Raw genomic sequence first — 15,052 nt, forward strand, 5'->3', positions numbered from 1 at the left:
CTCCTTATAGCTGAGACGGGTATGCCCACTGACCTGAGGTTTTCTCAACTGCGAAATGGGGTATTGGACCATATATTCACTTTTAATTCTAATGTTTGAAAATTCACTTTTGGGACTGATTTGATTTGATTGACTTGACTCTAGAAACCCCGCTACTGCCTCATCTGTTAGAGAGCTTACCTTTGACGCCCTCTGCTGGCTATTCTGAGAATAGCAAGGGCAGGCTCTCCACATAGTAACAAAATGCCTTCATTCAGACTTCAAACTGTTCAGCCCAGTATAGTTAGACATCTGGTACTGGCTCAGAGGCCTTGCATAAAGTAAATTTTCCTAATCTCTACATTTAGCTTGAGATTCCTATTTATTTATTTATTGAAGTATAGTTGATTTACAATGTTGTTTTAGTTTCAGGTGTACAGAAAATTGATTCAGTTACACATATATGCATGTGCTCTTTTTCATATTCTTTTACATTATGGTTTATTACAGGATAATTGAATATCTGTGTTACACAGTAAGACCTTGTTGTTTATCTCTTTTCTTTCCTTTTTCTTTTTAGGTCTGCATCTGTGGTAATGGTAGTTCTCAGGCTAGGGGTCGAACTGGAGCTGCAGCTGCTGGCTATGCCACAGCCACAGTAACTTGGGATCTGAGACACATCAATGACCCATACCACAGCTCGTGGCAACGCTGGATCCTTAACCCACTGAACAAGGCCAGGGGTCGAACCTGCATCCTCATGGATACTAGTCAGGTTCTTAACCCACTGAGCCATGATGGGAACTCCTATCGATTTTCTATAAAGTAGTTTGTATCTGCTAGTCCCGACCTCCCACTCCATTCTTCCCCCATTACCCCTTCCCCTTGGAAACCACAAGTCTATTTTCCATATTTGTGAGTCTATTTCTGTTTCACACATAAGTTCATTTGTGTCAGATTTTAGATTCCACATCTAAGTTATATCATATGGTATTTGTCTTTCTCTTTCTGACTTACTTTACTTACATGATAATGTCTAGGTCCATCCATGTTGTGACAAATGACAAAATTTCACTTTCTCTTATGGCTGAGTAGTATTCTATTGTACATATATTATATATCACATCTTCTTTATCCATTCCTCTGCTGATGAACACTTAGGGTGCTTTCCATGTCTTGGCCTTTGTAAAGAGTGCTTCAGTGAACATTGGGGTGCATGCATTTTCCATATTCCCTTTATTGTATAATCTAAGTTAAACCAGAAAAATATTTTTTCCTCCATTTATGATTTGACATCTAAATTCCTGGGTCCACCTCACTAGTGCAAATGTGTTCATATTGCAGATCTAGGTGAATCCAGGAGCATCAAGGAAAACTAACAAAGATTCTCAGATCTTTGCAGTGAAGCCTCCTGCAGTACCTCTGGCCCTGGAGGAAGAAGAAGATGGCTTCAAACATCACGTATCTGCTCCTACTGCTGAGCTGTGCAGCCAGCACTGAGGTCCTGAGTGGTGAGTATCAGTCACTCAGCTGATCTGAGCCCACAGCCAGTGTGCACGTGGCCCACATGGCAGGCAGAGCTATCCATTCAACAACAACAAAAATTAAACACAACAGGAAATAGGTGTTAAAGACAAGACTGAAAGACAATGTGATGTGATAAAAAGTGCAAAGACTTTACAGTCAAACAAATTCCAACCTCCTATGGTTGTGAGCCAGAGTTCACCATCATCAATCAAATGTTGATTATCATGATTATTTTGCAAGTTTATTGTGAAGGGTAGAGATAATGCGCTTAAAGCACCTGACACCCAGCAATCAAGAAGTGATGGCTATGGGTTCCTGTTGTGGCTCAGCAGGTTAAGAACCTAACATAGTGACCACGACGATGTGGGCTCAATCCCCAGCCTCACATAGTAGGTTAAGGATCTGGCGTTGCCACAAGCTGTGGCATAGGTCTCAGCTGCATTTCTGATTTGATCCCTATCCCTGGAACTTCCATATGCCGCAGGTGTGGCCATAAAAAGAAAAAAAGGAAGTTATAGCTATAATTAAAACTACCCAATGTTCTGTGCATTGTTTTCCCTAGGTGAACACATTGGGGAATTCCAATTTGCAGGGGACACCCAGCCTGGTTGGAGAGCTGGCTCCTATACACATAGAGGCCCAGCACCGAATTTAAAATAACATGTCCACAAAGTGGGACGCAATACCCTAGAATCTACCAGTGGAAAGAGCAGGGGAAGGAATGGCATAAATGAGCTAAGAATAAGTATGTTGGCTACTCTTACAGAGCCTGGTGGCCTTGCTGGTGTTGGACGTGGTAGAGTGAGTGAAGAAACCTCTCCTGAGCAGCACTTCTGTTGAGGAGGGGCCCCTTGAGGGGGGCCAGGGCTGTCTATGACCCAGCACTTCTCACACTTGGGATACCTAGGCCAGGTATCCATCTGGAAGGAGAAGCAATGAAGCTGGTTCTTTGGCCATCATGTTAGTGCTCATGGCTGAAGTCCGTGGTCCAGCTCCCAGCTCCCTCCCCCCTCATCCATCTACACCTACTCAGGGCCTGTGGAACTCAGCTGCTTTCTCTGAGCCATGTAAGAGTGTGAAAGTCTGGAGCGGCTGCCCTCAAGGCCCTCTCGCAGGCCCCTTTCCCCAGCTATTTCTAAACCTGCCACCTGCCCAGGTAGGTAGTTCCCTGTTGCTCAGGTTCTGGCTTCCCCGAGGGGGACCTGAAATTTGCCCAAGCTCTACCTTGAGGAGTGAGAAACCTAAGCCGCCCCAGCCTGGGATTTCTCCAAACCCTGGGGAGGTAGAGCCAGGACCCTCAGCACTGTTCCCTCTATCGCAGTCACAGACCTTCCTCCCAGCTGTCAAAAGTCTTTTTAGGAGTTCCCGTTGTGGCTCAGTGGTAACCAACTCTACTAGTATCCATGAGGATGCAGGCTCAATCCGTGGCTTCCCTCAGTGGGTTAAGGATCTGGCGTTGCCATGAGCTGTGGTGTAGGTCGAAGAAGCAGCTCAGATCTGGTGTTGCTGTCTGTGTCTGTGGCCTGCAGCTGCAGCTCCAATTTGACCCCTAGCCTTGGAACTTCCATATGCCGTGGATGTAGCCCTAAAATGACCCCCCAAAAAAGTCTTTCTATTTATTCCTACCTTCTTGGGGGAACCTCTCTTATGACACATCCTACAACTTCTTTGCACTATGGCCTAGGAAAAAGCCTAATATTGCACTCGTGGGATGTAGAGGGAGCTTAGAAATTTATTTTCTCTTTCAAAAAGAACTGATGGTCAAGATTATTACCCTTATTGCCTCACCAGTGACAGGCAGCTGTTCTTCACCTGAGGCTTTGCACGACACTGCTCAGTGCATGGGCAGACAAAGAGCAATAGGACTTATGGACAATAAATTTTAGCCAGCTATCATTTTCAAAAAATATTACACAGGGAGTTCCTGCTGTGGTTCAATGGGATCAGTGGTATCTCTGAAGAACCAACATGGGTTAAATCCCCAGCCCTGCACAGTGGGTTAAAGGATCTGGTGTTGGTACAACTGTAGCTGGTATCTGATCCCTGGCCCAAGTACTTCCATCTGCCATGGGGTAGCCAAAAACAAACAAAAATTACATAGGTTACAATGATAATGGGTTTATTTTGATAACTACAATGTATTAAGTAGTTACTATTTATTGAATATTGACTACATACCGACTTGCTGCTGATCACTCTACAGGTATTGTCCCATTCAATCCTCCCAACAATCCTGTGATTCAGTGTAGAAACAAGGAAACTACAACTGAAATAGGTTAAATCACATTACAAGGCCATACCTCTAGCAAGTGGCGGGGTGAAAAGGCCATTAGCAGTCCATGCGAGATGCCAGGAGCCCAGTCCTCTGACAGTGCATATGTAGGGACGAGGAGCTGTAGGACTACAAGAGGTAGGAGCACGGTCCTAGGGCTTCTGGAGGAACATTGGTTCCTCTCCCAGGTGCCACCTTATTCCCCATCTGAACATCCTCAGTAGGCCACTTCACCTCTGAGGAGGTGTTCTTACCTGTACAGTGGGGATATACGTCCGTCCCCATCACTCAGGAAAGTTCTGGTAATTAAACAAGGCAACCTGGATGAATGTACTTGGACCATGTGGATTTTTAAACAAATAAATAGAGCCTAACAACTACAATGACTGGGAGCTTCCACTGGAGTCAGACTGTGTCAGATTAAATCCTATCTCTATCGCTTATTTGCTGCGGGTCCCAGGACAGGACAAGTCCCTACCTTTGTTTTCTCCTCTGGAGCAGAGATAATGACACCACCTATTTCACAGGGTTTGTTATGGGGATGGCTAGAATCTACATAAACTACCTGGAACAGTTCCTGGTACACAGTAAATGCTCCATGAAATGTGGGCTGGCGGAAGGCCAGGAGCGGCCCCAGCGGAGCAGCACAGCTGCATTTCTAGGAGCTCAACGTGTCTCCACCAGGGGGAGCCTTGGCCATAGCTGCAATATGGGGGGGCCGGGATGGGGAGAAAGAGAAGTGAAGGAGGAGAATGACACAGAGAGACAGTCACAGACACAGAGAGACTCAAAAAGGCACAGAGACCAACCGAAAGAGAAAGTTAGGAAGAGATAGACCCCAGCGTAAGCGGAAGGACAGGGAGAGAGAAATACAGAAAACAGCGAAAGGATCAGAAAGACCCAGAGATGCACAGAGGGAGCTGAATGGAGAGATGTGGGCAGCGGCAGAGAAAGGCATTCAAAAAGCAGAAACGCAGAGAGAGAAAGGAGAGAGTGAGAGGGTGTTGATGATCTGGCCTCAAGCATGACCTTGGTTTTCTTTGCCCTGACCTCCTCCAGGTCCTCCAGTGTATCCCTGGGAGCTCTGCTCTCACCGCCTGCGTTCTGAAAAAACACAGACGCTGGTGATAGAGAGTCTGTCCTAACACGTTTGCCCATAGCATGCCAAGCAGAGTCACTTTAGATTCAGAAAAGAAATCAGGGATCTGGTGTGATGAAAGGGGCCCTTAATCTCAGACTGAGTCAGAGACTTGGGCTCTTTTTTACCACCTTTGAAGGATCTTGTCGCCAGTGTTAAATCATAAGCCATGCTTCCTAATGTCTGTCCACTCTGTCTCTTACTGAAACTCATCCATTTCACTTGGAATGGTAGTTGAAGGCCTGCCTCCTCCTTAAGATCAATTTTTACTTTAAGAGCCAAGGTGCTCCTTTACTTTCTCTCCTCCTGATAAAATACTCAAGACATTCCCAACTCTCTAATGATTTCTATTGTAAATTTCCGATTCCTTATTTTGTCCATATCTATAAAATCCGAGGTTTAGAGTGTTGGTGGCAGGAACACGGATTTATAAGTCATAGAACTGAATCTGAAAAGTGGTTTTTCCACCTCACTGTGTGACTTTGGGCAGGTGACCACCTTAGCCTGTTTACTTGCCTCTCTAAGTGATGCTAAATATGCAGTATGAATAACCCACTTAGCATAGTGCCAGGCAGCAAGAAAGCACTTTGTACATGGAAGCTTGGTGACATGGTAGCAGAAGTAGCAACAGTGACATTAAGGCATTCTTTTTATTTAACATCCAATGATGTTTGTGTTTCTAAAGGTAGCAAAAGATGAGGCATTTAAGCTGATGAGTTTCTATGTTGCTTGTTCTGGGTACATTTGAGGTACCCCTTTGTTACTGAACTCAAGTCTGGCTGCTCATTGGTCAAAAGCCAATAATTTGAAGAGACAAGTGTCAATAGAAAGGAAAGGGGCTTTAATCAGAAAAGCCAACAATCTGGGGAGAAGGTGAACTCATATCCAGAGACCAGCTCCAAAGATTCTGCTTGGCCATGACAGTTTTTAAAGGGAAAGGGGGGAGAATATCAGCGAATCATCGACGGAGGCAGGAAGTTGAGTTCTGCATTCTTCCCCATCGTTTGCAGACTGGCTGACTCTCTCTCCAGATGTTATCTTGCCTGCAGGATTGCTTGGGGGTGTGTGTGAAGATCTAGCCATTTTTTTAACTGCTCAATTTTTCATTCTTACTTCTTTTTACCTAAGAAAAGAATCAAGAGGTTCAACCAAGCATGGTGTGCTTTCAGGAGAGCATAAATCAAGAGTTAGGTTGAAAAGAGTTAGGTTAAACTGCCTAGTAATCTCATTCCTATAATTAGATTCTTTTCAGGTTAGAGGGGAACAGAAATGGGCAAACAGGAAAAGGGCAAAAGAGCTGCTTTCACCTTGAAACTTCTCCTGCTGGGCCTCAGCTCTGTTGACCACTGTCCATCCTTCACAGGTACCAAGCATAGCACATGCTAAGGATCTGTGCCAATAACGAGCATCCTGTTCCAAGATGGACCCAGGGGCTGCTTCACAGGAAGATGCCTCTGGATAGGGCTGTAAGACCAACTGTGAACACCCTTAAATGCCAAACAGAGGAGAGCTTATCTGAAAGTAACAGGAAGCCCCTGGAGATTTATAGGCAAGGACTGAAATAGAACAGAAGAGTAGGACAAGCAAGGGACAATAGTGACATCTGAGTGGGGAGAGAGGAGATGTTTTGTGACTACAAGAGTCTGGGGACATGTACTAGGAGTGGAAGGACCCCAGCTCCCACCTGGAGCTTTGCACTGCAGCCACACTGTCACTAAGTCCAAACTGCTAGCCTGGCATTCCCTTCATCGTCTGACCCTCTGCATTTCTGGCCATCTCCTCTTCTCCATAAATCTGAGTTTCATTGATGTGGCCCATCCACCCATTGATGAGCTGGAAGAGTTTGTGCCTCTCTGAATCACGGCCTCTGGGCCCCGACTCTCTTTCTCATTCTATGACAGGTGCCAGCATGACAGCTGCCCTGCACTTAAAGCAATCTGCAAGTGCTTGCTCTTTCTGTGCACACCTTGCACATTCCTGCCACCATTCCTCTGCTCGCCCACCCCCTTCAGCTACAATGTCCCCTTCCCCTTGCTGCTGACTCACAGATCCCCCTTCTCAAGTTCAGCCAGGTTATCTAACCTGCCCTGTGTCCCTCTAGCCAAAAAACCCCATTCCCTCCTTGTAATGCCTAAAACTACCAACTCGCGCCCTTCATCCACTCCTGTGATGCCTTGTATTATCGCTGTTTGATCTTGCTGAGGGTATCTATTCAACTGTGTAGCCTATACCTAGGGAAATTGCCATAAGATGGGCTTGGGGCATCACTGGTCCTCTGTGAAATGGTCCTGAGCCAAAACACTGTCGATTACCCAATCCCCATAAGTCCCTACTTTGACTGGCAGAACACAGTGATGTTTGGGGTCCCCAAGAATTAGTGTCAGTTCAGAGCCAGTGTCCAGTAATCCTCAAAGATCTGATTACCTTTCCCCCAATGCACTGTTACTCTGGTAAAAGACCATAGTTCCCTCTGGAGAAGGCTAGGTGAAAGATTAACAGTATAAAGCACAGAGGGGTCCTTCCTCAAGGACATTCAGCCTCCCCTTCATTCAAAGGGTTCCAGGTCTTAAACTGGCCCAAGAATGGGAGTTGATTGTTTCTGCCCTCATAACGTGCAATTGCATTTTGTTTGTGTGCAGCCACCCTAATGAGACCTAGCTGTGCTACTGGATGGTTTTACTACAAGTCCTATTGCTATGGATACTTCCGGAAGCTGAGGAACTGGTCTGATGCTGAGGTGAGAACCCTGGCTCGTGCATGGAAGGGCTTCTCTAAAGCAAGGGACCACCCAAAGCTCCAGATCTCATGTGGTGCAGAATGTCAGGTCCCTCCTTGGCATTCAGAGAGGTCACCGGACTGGTGAAATGGAGAGAAGAGGATTATGGGCTCAAGGCATTTAATTTTGTAAGCATCCATGGTGCATGTGCTCTATGCCCAGACCCTGGAGAGGCTGCAAAGACACAAGAGTGAACAAGAAACAGGGAGTTCCCTGGTGATCTAGTGGTTAGGACTCAGTGCTTTCACCACTGCAGCCCAGGTTCAATCCCTGATGTGGGAACTGAGACTCCACATAAGCCACTACATGCTGTAGCAGAAATAAATAAATAAAAATTTAAAAATTAATAAAATAAAAAATTTTTTTAATTTTAAAAAGAATGAGCAAGAAATAGGGAGGTCCCTTGTGGTCTAGGGGTTAGGATTCAGTGCTTTCACCACTGCAGCCCAGGTTCAATGCCTGGTCTGGGAACTGAGATCCCACATCAAGCCACTGTGTGCCATGATAAAATAAATAAATAAATAAATTTTTTTAATTAAAAATTTTAAAAAGGAGTTCCTGTCATGGCTCAGTGGTAATGAACCCAACTAGTATCCATGAGGACAAAGGTTTGATCCATGGCCTCACTCAATGGGTTAAGGATCCAGCATTGCTGTGAATGTGGGTGCGGCCCTAAAAAGAAAAAAGACAAAAAATAAAATAAAATAAAATAAAAAATTTATTGAAATATAGTTGATTTACAATGCTATGTTAGTTTCAGGTGTACAACAAAATGATTCGGGTTATACATATAGATTTACAAAATTTATTCTTTTTTAGATTCTTTTCCATTATAGGTTATTATACGATATTGAATGTGATATACAGTAGGTCCTTATTGTTTATCTATTTTATATATAGTAGTGTGTATACTTTAATTCCAAACTCCTAATTTATTCCTCCCGATCCTGTCCCCTTTAGTCACCATAAGTTTGTTTTCTATGACTGTGAGCCTGTTTCTATTTTGTCAAGAAGTTCATTTGTATCATTTTTTTTTTTTAGATTCCACATATAAGCAATATCATATCTTTGTCTGACTTACTTCACTTCAGTATGATAATCTCTAGATCCATCCATTCGGTGGCAAATGGCATTATTTCATTATTTTTTATGGCTGAGTAATATTCCATTATATATATGTACCACATCATCTGTATCCATTCCTCTCTCAGTGGACACTTAGGTTATGGGCTGTGCTTTTAAACCTCATGTCTTCTCCTTGTCCTCAGCTCGAGTGTCAGTCATATGGGAATGGAACTCACCTGGCATCCATCCAGAATGCAAAGGAAGCCAACACCATAGCAAAGTACATAGTTGGCTATCAAAGGATCCAGCCCGTCTGGATTGGCCTGCATGACCCGCAGAAGGTAACTCAGACATGGCCCCTTGGGAAGGCCAGATAAATAGCCCTCTCTGGGAGACCACCCCAGGTCAACTGACAAGACCACATACGACAGATCTTCAGTCATGTGCCTCTGATTGGTAGAGGCTAAGTCTTCAAGGCTAGACTAGGCTTAGAAACAGTCTCCTCTACTTTTTTTTTATTTTTTATTTTTTTGTCTTTTTGCTATTTCTTTGGGCCGCTCCCGCGGCATATGGAGGTTCCCAGGCTAGGGGTCGAATCGGAGCTGTAGCCACCGGCCTACGCCAGAGCCACAGCTATGCTGGATCCGAGCTGCGTCTGCAACCTACACCACAGCTCACGGCAAACGCCGGATCGTTAACCCACTGAGCAAGGGCAGGGACCGAACCCGCAACCTCGTGGTTCCTAGTCGGATTCGTTAACCACTGCGCCACGACGGGAACTCCAGTCTCCTCTACTTGTAGACCTTCTATTTAATTAAAGTCCTCCCAAATCTTAGAACACAAAATTACCAGCTTTTCAGAGCTTTAAAAAAAAATTTGTGTAAGTATGGGTATATATGTATGTAAATACACACCCACACCACACACACACACACACACACACACACACACACCTGTTATGAGACCCAGCTTAATTAACCCCCATTATGTCTGGAGTTAAAGTTGGAAATTTTCAGCTAAGTTTTTTGACCAATGCTGTTACCCTTTTATGTTATCCTTAACTTCCTTCACCCCCTGACTTTACTCTCCATCAATAGCCCATTGTTAGGAATGGTGCATGATGTCTTTGAGGGGGCTTCTGAGGGCTCTATCCAGGGCCTGCAGTTTTCTGATTCTTTGTGGGGCTTCTATGTTAGACCCCCAAACACAAAGACTACAAGGATAAAACCCCCAGATTTTCTGTTTCTTGACAAACTTTTCCATAGATGTTACAAATATTTTATACAATAAATTTCACATTTTTATGTATTCACATTGCTATCAATCAGAACTCTCATTCAGGAGTTACCATCGTGGCTCAGCAGAAACAAATCTGACTATCATCCACGAGGACACAGGTTCGATCCCTGGCCTCACTCAGTGGGTTAAGGATCTGGCATTGCTGTGAGCTCTGGTGTAAATCACAGATGCGTCTCAGATCTGGCGTTTCTGTGGCTGTGGCATAGACCAGTGGCTACAGCTCCGTTTCGACCCCTAACCTGGGAAACTCCACATGCCATAGGTACAGCCCTAAAAAGACAAAAACTAAAATAAAAAATTTTAAAAAACCCTCTCATTCAGAGATGGGAAAAATATTTACATCTATTTCTACTAGATTTTTTGTGTAATTTAAAATTTTTACATTCATGACTGAGGAAAGCAAATAGCTAATACACATTCTAACAAATTGTGCAATGCCTGTAGTTATCAAAGAAATGCAAATTAGAATAACAATGTAATTTCACTCATCAGATTACTAAATTTTTGATTTGCCTTAATGAATAATATTTTAAGGATATGGAGAAATTTCTCAGTAAATGAGGGTGTAAATTCCCACAACTGAACTGTTTTTGGACAGCAGTTTGGCAAAGCATATAAGTATCCCCAAAATATTCATGCCTTTTAACTATGAGTTCTACTTCTGGGATTCTACCTTAAGAAAGTAATTTTAAGTATAAAAGCAGCTTTAAGAACGAAGTTGGGAGTTCCCATCGTGGCACAGCGGAAACAAATCTGACTAGGAACCATGAAGGTTCAATCCCTGGCCTTGCTCAATGGGTTAAGGATTTGGCGTTGCCATGAGCTATGGTGTAGGTCAAGACGTGGCTTGGATCTAATGTTGCTGTGGCTGTGGTGTAGGCTGGCAGCAGTAGCTCCAATTGGACCCCTAGCCTGGGAACTTCCATATGCCACGGGTGCTGCCCTAAAAAGAATAAAAAAATAAAAATAAAAAAAAAAGAGCTACGTTGTCCATAGCAGTATATGTTGCAATAATTGTAAATTGGAAAAAACAATATAAATATCAATCAATAGGAGAATTAGTAAGGTAACTTATGGTACACTTTCACCATTACAGAAATGTTTGGACAGCAAGATACAAAGTTGCATCCATATTCTGGAGGTCATCACATTTTTCAGTACATAAAAATATCATGATAGATAAAAATGGTTACACCAAAAGTAAATATGCTGAAGTATTAGTAGTGCTTTCCCCTCAGAGGTTAAATGGAGTGACTTTGCTATCTTTATATACTTCTGTGCTTTCCCAATTTTCACGGTGAGAACTGTGTTTCAAAGGGGCCTGTGGGGACCGCCTGGGCTGTGTGCAGGTGTGGGGACAGGCTGATCTGTACATGTCTCCCATCTGCTGTCACTTGCAGAGGCAGAAGTGGCAGTGGATTGATGGGGCCTTGTATATTTACCAGACCTGGTCTGGCAAGTCCGTGGGTAAGAACAAGTACTGCGTGGAGATAAATGCCAAGAACAGTAAGTTCCATTGCCTCTCTTCCTGCATTCCAGCTCCTTCCCTTTCCCATTAAAAGCAAAAATGGCTGAGTTCCCTTCGTGGCTCAGTGGTTAACAAATCTGACTAGCATCCATGAGGATGAGTGTTCAATCCCTGGCCTCGCTCAGTGGGTGAAGGATCTGGCCTTGATGTGAGCTATGATGTAGGTCACAGACATGGCTCAGATCTTGCATTGCTGTGGCTGTGGTGTAAGCCAGCAGCTGTCACTCTGATTCGACCCCTAGCCTAGGAACCCCCATATGCTGAGAGCTCAGCCCTAAAAAACAAACAAACAAACAAAAAAAAAGCGAAAATGGACATTGACTCCTCTTCGCTCCATTTCACACCAGCGACTCTCAGTTTCTACAGGACAATGACCTCGTCAGAGACATTATTTACTCACCTTCAGTCCTTTGTGAGCATTTTACAATCTTTGTCCAGTGTATGTGCCAGCTGTTCAGTTATTTACTTAATATTTTCTTTAAATCCACTCACTTTTTTTCTTAAATATGTTTATTTTAAAATTCTATTATATACCATGAGGGGGAAGTAGGTTACATTTGGGGAAACCCAGACTACAGGAAGCAAATATGTGGGAGTCCTCTCTGGCTTCATTCTAACTAGGGTGCCCCATGAGCCCTGGACACCTCGCCTTTGCCTGGGCTCTTCCCTCCTTTGTTCCCCTGAGTCTCATCCCAGGATGTGGTGCATGGAACCTCAGCTGCAGGTCCTACATGATCACTGGAGCGTCATTTCTATTGTCTGCCTTCATTCTTTCCTTCTTATGCTAAGGAGTTAGGGTTTTCGACCTTGCTACTAATGGCATTTGGAGGAGGGTACTTGTTTGTCGTGGGGGCTGTTCTATATCTTGTAGGTTTAGCATACTCTGGTCACTAGCCAGCAGGTGCCAGTGGCATACACACACACACACACAAACACACACACACACACACACAGGTGATTACAACCAAAAAAAAAGGTCTTTAGACTCTGCTAAATGCCCCCAGAGGAGATAAAAACCACTCCTATTGGAGAACCATAGCTAATAAGTGATATGAAAAGAAACCAGAGTGTCAAAGATGAAAAGGATGCTTGATACAGAACAGGACATCCCGGTGGATTTAAAAGGCCATCTCAGTGTCACCAAGACAACACTGCTAGCCAGGGAGTGGCCCTGGGACAGCGTCCCGAGAGAGGCCTTAGGTACCATGGCTCTGGTGGAAGGGACATGGAACAGGATTTACTACTGTCTGAGGAATAAAGCTTATATGGATAAAAAAGAGAGAAAACTATCTGAAGCAGAGGATGAGTGACAGATGTGTGGAAACAAACTCCAAGGCAAACTCTAGGAAAACCCTCAGGGGTGAGTGGGTCTTATCACAGATGAAGGAAGGACTTTTCACAGTCTCAGAGAGACTACAGCTGATCCTATGAAAGGAATAAGTCATCTCAGATGGAGGCAAAATTCCAAGTGCAAGAGGGGGAAGCTACCAAAATGTAGATCCAAACTAAGGAAAAAAACATTTTGAAGAGTTGGCACTTCTGAAAACATAATGGGCTACAGCAGGAAGTAATGAGAAACCCATCACTAGAGTTAACAAAGCAAAAATAGACATTGTGGTTGTTATAGTGCAGCATTAAAAGGGGCTCATAGCGCACGAGAGTCAACTGAGGAATATTTTAAAAATACAAATTCCGGAGTTCCCATTGTGGCTCAGCAGAAACAAACCTGACTAGCACCCAGGAGGACGCAGGTTTGATCCCTGACCTCCCTCAGTGGGTTAAGGATCCAGCGTTGACATGAGCTGTGGTGTAGGTCACAGACAAGGCTCTGATCTAGTGCTGCTGTGGCTGTGGTGTAGGCCAGCAGCTACAGCTCCGATTCGACCCCTAGCCTGGGAACCTCCATATGCCATGGGCGCAGCCCTAAAAAGACTAAAATAAAATAAAAACAAAAATACGAATTCCTAGGAATCGCTTCAGATCTACAACATCAGAATCTCTAGGGCTGGATGCCAGACCAAGCTTCAGGGAAGCCCCTGGACCAGATGCCTCCCAAAGTCCCTACTCGGATGCTAAGGTTTCAATCAGACTCAGTTCTCAAACCAAAATCCCCTGTCAGTTTTGTGTTCACGTCAGCAAAGTTCCCAGCAGCAAAGTAGCCTGTGTAGGAGCCAGAAACCTGTGTCCTCCTGAGAATGCCAGGCCTCTGGATGCTTCCTTTTTGGTCCACTCAGCCCAGCTCTCAGCTCACAGAATACAGGCTTGCAAGGTGGCATCCTAGCAAAGTTGACTCATAAAATTAACTGTCATTGTACGTTATCCATTGTTCCAAGCAAAACCCCTGATAACACCAATCGGCTCAGTACAGAACTGGATGGATTTAAATATCTGTTTATTTTCTTACAGATTTTTTAACTTGGAACAGCAAAGACTGCAATAAGCGCCAACACTTCCTGTGCAAGTACCGACCTTAGAGCAAGAATCAAGATCCTGTCAACCCTTTGAAGCCCCTTTTCTCTTCCTTTTCTTCCATGCTGGCAACATCTGCTCATTGTCTCAGAGAGTAAACCAAGCAACAAAGGCTGATGAGAACATTTTGCACTGATTTTTTTTTTTAACCTTTTGGCCAGGGATCAAACCTGCACCACAGCTGTAACCAGAGCCACAGCAGTCACAACACCAGACCCTTAACCCGCTGAGCCATTGCACTGACTTTTTTAAGCTCAGAGGCAGGAATCTCAATATTGGTGTGACAGTGTCTTCCAGCTCCAAATGTTCACTCTGCAATTCCTTTCCACAGTACTCTTTTTTCCTCTTCGCCACCTCCAGGTGCCTTAAGCAAACTAGCAGTGCACATCCCCCACCGATGAAAAAGCCAGATCTTTGGCCATCAGGGATAAAGGTTTGATGACAGGAGGAAGAAACTCAGGAGAGAGCCTCTAGCTCTCTTCAGCTTCTACATCCCTTATTTTTCCATTTGCCATGGAGTTCATTTACCTGCAGAGTCTCTACTAGGCTGATGTGGACCATAATTTCTAGGGCCATCTTTTAACAGATAATTGTCGGCATAGAAGCTTGCTCAGTTCCGATTCAATAGTGATAAATGTGAGAAGGTGAAATATAAGTATCAGAAAATAGACTCAAGTGTTTTGTCATCTCCTCCCTTCTGGTCTCTGCCGCCCACCTCCTTAGACCAGCTCCTCCCCAGCCACAGCCCTGGTCTGATAGAGGAAAGAGGGAGGTGACCTGTCTGGCCAACCTCTCAGCAGGTGTCAATGGGTTGGGGGTGATTTAATTGTAAGCATTGCAGCTTCTGAGGGGAGATGACAATCACGGAAGGTGCAGAGGAGCTGACCCAGCCTTGGGTGCTCTTCTGTATCCTGCAGCTACCAACTCCTGGCCATGGCCTTGCTCAAGTCTCTTTGCCCGGTGAGGTTTGTGATTCCTGATGAGGTGGTGACTCCAATA

General features: G+C 44.5%; 1 protein-coding gene across 4 annotated transcripts in view; it reads left to right on the forward strand.

Annotated features, from left to right (window-relative positions):
• REG4 (regenerating family member 4) overlaps positions 1-14,719 on the forward strand; it is a 40,395-nt gene extending 25,676 nt beyond the window's left edge. For 2 of the 4 annotated variants that reach the window (XM_085020415.1, XM_085020413.1), the window contains 5 exons: positions 1,324-1,490; positions 7,556-7,653; positions 8,961-9,098; positions 11,457-11,562; positions 13,991-14,719. In XM_085020415.1, the coding sequence (XP_084876541.1) occupies positions 1,424-1,490; positions 7,556-7,653; positions 8,961-9,098; positions 11,457-11,562; positions 13,991-14,058 (477 nt within the window). In that variant the 5' untranslated portion in view covers positions 1,324-1,423 and the 3' untranslated portion in view covers positions 14,059-14,719. 4 annotated transcript variants of the gene reach the window in all.
• The last annotated feature ends 333 nt before the right edge of the window (positions 14,720-15,052 follow it).

This window comes from Sus scrofa, chromosome 4 (genome assembly GCF_054392235.1).
Source record: "Sus scrofa isolate SSC_HxYL_T2T_F1_AM1 chromosome 4, Sscrofa_HxYL_maternal_Yorkshire_Landrace_v2.0, whole genome shotgun sequence".
NCBI classification, from domain to species: Eukaryota; Metazoa; Chordata; class Mammalia; order Artiodactyla; family Suidae; genus Sus; species Sus scrofa.